The following is a 7,317-nucleotide window of genomic DNA, read 5'->3' as shown; positions in this document are numbered from 1 at the left end:
GTGATTCAGTTGCTCCGTCCACCCAAAGGTCACGAGATCCCGCCGATCCATCGCATTGAATCCATTTTCATTGGCTCCCCCAGCTCTAGGTTGGTCGGCATTTTTGGCCGACCCATTGTCGGGAGCCCTGCGCGTTCTGTTGTTTTGAACCGCACTTACCACAACTATGTTTGGTGTTGTCATTGTTGTTCCCATGAGAAGCTAGGAAAAAAGGTTCGTCCATCCTTGTAAAACCCTGCATGCAAGGATAAGGCTGCATACTCTAAGAGTTCGCCTGATATCCCAGAGTCTCCGCTGAGGCGTTAATTTCTTCGGGGCCACTCAAGGACAATTTTCCGCGATTGCTTATTAACCTTTAGAGGGCCGGAAATTTGGGAGAAACATTTACCTCATAAAATTGGCCCAAAAGTTATCTTATATCATTGATTGATCATAGACAAAGTCTCGATCAGGGGGTGGCACAATGTATTGGCTTTCAGGTCCTGTACAGAACAGTCAATGTTAAAAATTTCGAATTCGAAAAAAATTGTTTTTTCAATATTGAATAAGCTTATTACATCATATAAACATTTTATAACAATATTTGTTTGTAATTATAACCGCATGCAAACGAACCAAGGCATCGTTTTGACAAAGTTGGAATAGTAAATTTAAAGAGAATGAGGTAGTTAAAAAGGGGTTCGGAATGATCAATTCAACTTAAATTACATTCAAACCCGGTAATAATGTTACATAAATGAATATTTGAATCTAAAAATAAAAATTAAAGAAGTTTACCTGGTGAGCCAAAATATTTATTTCCCGGCCCTCTAAAGGAGAAACGTAAGGGTGTCATATTCTTATATCTTGGGACTCGTGAAGACCAAATTCATACACGAAAATTCCCCAGTGTGCTTTCCATTTCTTCTAACTAGGATAAATCTAGGAAAATCAAAGGTCTTGCTCATCACATACAGACTTATGTAGCAAAGAATAACAAAAATGCTATATCCTTTGCATTTTCGCAAACTCAATCTAACTTTGACCACTATTTTTTCAGACTTGTGCCATTTTCTCCCTAGATACAAAAAGTAGGGAAAAGCCTAGGGATTTTCTGGTCACACAGGCCCATAAATAAGTTATCTGCAATTATCAACGAATAAAAAGTGGTAAACCAGTTTCGAATTTTCGGATCGGTTCGTCAATTCTTTCTCAAGATTCGCAGATTCATTACGAAAATCCATCTCTGCCTGATGAATTTTTCTCGTATCAATGACCTGCTACTATTTCGTAACTTTTTCATGTGCAAATTGTTTCCGTGTGTTTACGGCCACAGGGAATTAGAAGACTGTGAACTGGTATAGATGCTCATTTTTCAACAACCGGGAAAAGTTTGATGTGCGTCAATAAAGTTAGCCCTTCGAGAAGTTAAACTTGAAGGCAAATAACTATTGATTTTGCAGTTAGGAGCAGTGAGCTTTGAGTCCCTGTTTACCTTCTTCATTTTCATTTGTGACTACACATAGCAGACTGCCAAGACGTAACTACCGAAAATAAAGTGATTTTTAAAGCCGCGAAACAAATGCATCATCATGTTTCCTACATTAAATTGTTCTAAGATTTTCTGTTATAGCATTGTTCAAATCGCATTCATGTATTTTGTATTATATTTTTAATATATTAGTTTAATAAAGATGTATATATTAAGAAAATGTAATACATTATTCAATAAGATACTACAAGAGTGACTAATTTCTGTTTGTACAATGGCCTTGCCTTTTTTTGTCTCCTCGTTAAATCTGTTGATATAAAGTTGAGAAATATTTATATCCCTCTAATTATAAGACAGGTACACATTGATGTACATATTTCGTATATCTATATCATATGTACGCGTATGAAGTGGGAGAGAATATTTATGACATACAAACCTTTCCGCCGAAAATTTGCTCTCCAGACCATCTTTTAAATATGGAACATTATATTTATGGACAAATGAGATAGCGTCTTGTATATATACTTAAATGAAAAATCAGAATATTATTTTACGCGGTTAAAAAAATTCTCTATTAAGCATTTTTCTAGAATGAAGTTCCCTATTATCTTGCTCTCGAGCTTGGCTGTTTTGCTGGCTACTATTGGTAATTATAGAAATATATCTCGTAATAACATATCTTGTTTTAAGTGAATTTTGAATAGTGCTGTTTCACTTGAAAGCTTGTAAAAAGGATTTTCTAAGCACTTTCCTCTACCTTGCATTTTTTTGAAATTTTTGCAAAACTTTTGTTGAGAAATTTTACAGTTTTAAGAAAAACACAATTATAGCCGACTTGAATCATATTTCAGCAAAAATTGCTGCCGCTACTTAGACAGTTCTTCCATTTATTTTAATTTTTTTTTAAATTCTGAAAGGGAACGCAAAGATCTAGCAGAGTCAGCAGGAAAAAGTCAAATATCAATAATTGTTTAGATACTGTAACACTTGGAAACAAATGTGAACCAATTATTTATCAATTCCTCCGTCATTTTCAAAAGTTATAATACTGATGACTCAGTAAACCAAAAATGTCCGTCTAATCAGTGAAGTACATGTTGTCTAAAATTCCTTGAACAACAGCATATTTCGTCCTGGAAAAAGTTTTATGACTTCAGCATGCACGTCCTGCCTGATTTGAAATGCATTCGATCATCTATTTATATGAATTCTATTATAATATGAATGGTATAGTTCACTTCATTTTTCTTGTACTCCATTGAAATTGATTTGGATTTATTTTGCTTATGAAATTCGAATTTTAAAAGCATAATATTTTAATTTTCGAGGTCTTATGATATACTAATTTTGAAGAATATCTATTTAGAATTTGGCTCATAAAAGTATCTATGTTTATCCACATTTAGAGAAAATTCTTTTAACTGTGTCCTACTATAAGAAAATTGCCCATTTTGTCGACCATAGTTTCGAAGATATTTTCGTTTTGGTGAAGAAATATCAAAATATTATTTTGTGCTCTAAGGGCAAAAAGTAGGCAGTTCCACTCGATTGTGAACGTGGTGGTACAAACCAGCGGTAAACTGAAGATAAGTTGTAGGCGATTCGGAAACGATTTGGAGACGAACTGGAAACTAAGTAAAGATGATACGATGGCAAATAGTGACAACTTTACAAAAATTTGAACTGCCTACTTTCTAAATGTGTTGCACGCGATATTTTGTAACAAATTCATGAAATGTCGGATAGGACTGCACTTTGCGGAGGTTTGAGTCAGATAGATTTTTCTTAGATATTTTTGAGAAATCATGCACAATATAATATGCACTTAAGACAGTCAACCATATTGCTTCCAGAGCTTTACGTGTAGTTCAATAAATTTCTGTTAATTCAGGTTAGGTAAGGTCAGGTTCTGTTAGGTAAAGTTATGTTAAATAAGTTGATATCGGGCCAGGGTTGATCCTTCACAGTTGTCGACATGCTTTTGAAGTGAAAATTTGCATCACTGGCATTATTTTGAAATTTATTTGCCTCAGTGCATGATTTTTCGTCATTTTTTGAGTTTATGGCTCAATCATGACGTGATGGGTGATTTTTGATACCGAATTTGAATTTAGCGCCCCAAAATCCATAGGAATACGTGTGTCTTGTTACCAGATCCGCACACTTTTTTTTGTGTGGCTGTGTAATTGTTTAAACCATTTTGTTGTTCAATTCAAATATCATATTCATGGAGCCCTAAGTGAGCCTTAACATAGGGTAGAAGAAGAAATTGGTTTAATTCATTTTTAATAGAATTGTTTAAACAAAAATTGTTAAAATTTTTTAAATTTTCTATTATCATATTGCCAGAGCTCTAAATGAGCCCTAAATTATAGAGCAAAGAAATTTTGACAAATTAGTTTTTTACTGTGTGTGGTTCTGCTATCTTAACGTTAAGCTAGCATGACCACCGGGTTTTTTGTTTAAATTAAGAGCATTAAATTTGGCAATGGGGCATTAAATTAGCTCTAAATTCCCTATAGGTTTTCAGTCAATTTTTTCAATGTGGTCCTGCCAGCTTGACGGTCCTAAAAATTTCGCCTCCCCCACTCTCCTCATACCTTCTTAACTCTCCTCTCCCTAACTATACACACAAAAACAATGCATGTACAAATTGTAAACCCACTAAAAACTCTCTCCCTTCCCTTCACCCTCCGTTTCCACTCCATTTTTCTTCCTATATTTTACAAAGCTTAAAACTACTAACTCTATGCATAAGTACCATACATGTTCAAACCCTAGATCTACATATCCTCTCTTCTCCTCCCCCTACTGCGCCCTATCACTCTTGTGCTATACTTCTTTGGCCCACAAACCTTGGAACTACAAACTCTAGGCCCATGTACCATACATGTTTCAATCCTAGATCTACATATCCTCTCTCGCGCTCCCTTCTCCCCTTCTCATTCCTAACCCCAGTTCTCTTCCTCTATACTTCTTTGACCCACAAACCATAAACCTACAAGCTTTAGAACTAAAAACTCTAGACACAAGTAATATACATGTTCAAATTCTATATCTACATATCCTCTCTTTCCCTCCCTTCTCACCTCTCCCTCTAATTTTCTCTGTATATTTCCTTCTCTTCTCCTCTATCTTCTCGAAGAACCGTTAACCTACCAGGTCCAGGGCATGTACACCTAGGATTTTTGTCGAGAGATTTAAGGTATGTAGGTTTAAGGTTTGTGGGTCAAAGAGGCATAGAGGAAAACAGATGGGGTGGCAAATGGAAAGATGAGAAGGGAAGGTAGAGAGCATATGTAGATCTAGGAATGGTTCAAAAAAGTATAGCGAATGATTGATATGGTGGGGTAGGGGGAAGGGGAGAGCGATTATATTGATCTAGGATTTAAAAATCTATGGTATTTATATATATAAATATAATTTTTGTGGATCTAAGATTTGAAGATTTGTAGCTTATGGGAATCAAAGAGGTATATTGGAAGAAAAATGGGCTGTGAGAATTCAAAGGGATAGAGTGAGGAGGGTCAAGGTGGTTGTGAGTTTAGAGTTTGTGGGTTTATGGGTCTGTGGTTATGTGGTTTGTTGCGTTTTTAATTTCTAGAATGAGAATTATGTGGATTTAAGCTGCATAAGATTTTTGCATATGGAAAAATCGCTTTCCCGCCATTTTTCGCGATTGACGGAAGATCCTAACATGCTGAAGATAAATGCTTGGCGGATTCGGATTCAGCTGCCAAAAATACATATAGGACACGTGAGTTTGTTCTGGTCCACTTTTTTTAGATTTGTGTTCGTGTGATTAAAATAATCGCATTTTGACAAAATAGCACCGCTTATTATTAACCTTTTTACATTAGCTACAATGAATTTTGACAAAAATTTAATTTAAATTCATAGGTTAGAATATGAGAAATTTACTAAGAATATTTTCATAATGATCGTCCGTATTTCTGAATTTTGGTACGTATTCGAAACTTTAATTGATTCTCCTGAAAACTTCGTAACACAGAGCTAGATCGGTACAGTGACTTAACGCGAGTTGGAGCGATACAGTGACTAAACGTGATGAGTATCAGCACAGCGTGAAAAAGCGACGTGGAGCAGTATGGAATGGAGATTTCGTTATGGTACTGCTAATTATAGTTTTAATTCAGCCATTTTTATTTTTTGTTACAGAGTTAGGCCATACAAGCCAGCATACTAATCATGTAGCAAATGAGCTTGAACCTCATCCTGGATATGGCGTCATTGATCAAAGAGAACAATTTGTGCATCTTAATAATTTTTACGTAACGAGAAGCAGAGATGGTCGTTATCGCAAAATCAACCACCGTGATAGCAGTTTGATAACACTGAACGGATTTATCATTGCAATTCTTGACCAGACTAATTTTATGAGTGGACTATATAATCCAAAAACTCATCAACGGGTAAAAGTAAATGAGCTCAACCTCTTCGATGTTTGTCCACTGAGCCCAGAAGATTATAGGGACTATCCTGTAAATTTTGATTTTCAACCTATTATAAGCCTGTAGGATACCTCTGTGATCTTGACAACAGCTCTATCTAAAAAGCAAACTATTGTTTATCTCGAATTGATTGGAACAATGGGACTGAAAAAGAGCTATGAATGTCAGTTGATTTTACTCAAAAATACTTTCCTTTCATTTAAAATTAATTATTTACTATCAGATATCCTGTTAATATTAGATTTAAATTTCTTCTCAATATTACCACATTGATGAAGCTGTAATAGCTACTTAACAGGCTTATTGTTCTTGATAACTGTCACAGCACAAATGGTCATTAGTTAAGACATTTTGATAAAATGTTAACCTATCAATAAAATTTAATGCCTGTGTATATTTTAAAATCAGATATTATTTTTTTTTTAAACTCATTCCCGAATAAATCCGGTTTTTATCACAGCCGTGAACTAAGTGAAGTCACCTCTGGATTCTTTCTTAGAGCTACCATCTGCCACTCCACAGGGTTTTATTCGCTTGCTTCGTGATGGTCTAGAAAGTTTCTTACAATGCAATAGGCATTTAATCAAACACATTAATAACACAATATTATTTATTTATATATCTAATGTGTTAATATTATTATCATCACCAATGCAACCTATTATACTGTACCCTTGAATCTCATCATCTCTTATGAGGCTGGTTTCCACCATATAGATATTTATTGTCGTATAGGGGATGTCAACAAAATCATCTGGTTTACATAAATTATTTTCACAATGCTTTACTCTGAGGCTTAAAAACATATCACAGTTGCACATGATTTAATGTGCTGTCTACTTACGGTAGCCGCACTTGCGATATCGAGGATCGTCGTTCATCTTCAATTTTCATGGCAGTCATGTGCTTCTGTGAGCAACAATGGCCCGTGAGCATTTCAACCAATATTCTTACCTGTTTTGTTTCTATTTTTAGTTTTTTTTACACTTTCCTAAACAGATTTCTTTAATAAACATTTTAGAGTGTATCATACTTTTAGCCATCTTCCAATGCCTCGCGTGATTGTCCAAAAGCCACTATTCGATGACATGCTTAGACAAAGCATAAGAAGCCCCGCAGTATGGTTTAGTCCGTTGAGGGATTTTGTGGCTTTGTCTTTTTGCAAGCATATCTGATTTTTTATTACCTTCATTGTTCTCATCTCTAGGAGCCCATAACAAGCAGACCCAGTTTTTTCCGGGCACTACGAAAAGCTCTTGCATGCAACTGCAGACAAGTCCGGATGTAAACTCTCTCTAGGCATGTCCTAACAGCTGCGATTTCAACTTGAAATACAGTAGGGAATTTGCCCAGAGCGATTGTTATCTCCGT

At 35.3% G+C, this 7,317-nt stretch overlaps 1 protein-coding gene across 1 annotated transcript in view; it reads left to right on the top strand.

Moving 5' to 3' along the window:
* The window catches only part of LOC117176770, a 36,844-nt gene extending 30,596 nt beyond the window's left edge, over window positions 1–6,248 (top strand). The window contains exon 2 of the mRNA XM_033367063.1: window positions 5,654–6,248. Coding sequence (XP_033222954.1) covers window positions 5,654–6,012 — 359 coding nt within the window. The 3' untranslated portion in view covers window positions 6,013–6,248. The remainder of the gene's footprint in view (window positions 1–5,653) is intronic.
* The last annotated feature ends 1,069 nt before the right edge of the window (window positions 6,249–7,317 follow it).

Source organism: Belonocnema kinseyi, chromosome 7, assembly GCF_010883055.1.
Source record: "Belonocnema kinseyi isolate 2016_QV_RU_SX_M_011 chromosome 7, B_treatae_v1, whole genome shotgun sequence".
NCBI classification, from domain to species: domain Eukaryota; kingdom Metazoa; phylum Arthropoda; class Insecta; order Hymenoptera; family Cynipidae; genus Belonocnema; species Belonocnema kinseyi.
The sequence above is the reverse complement of the archived record's forward strand: the minus strand, read 5'-3'. Positions and strand labels throughout refer to the sequence as shown.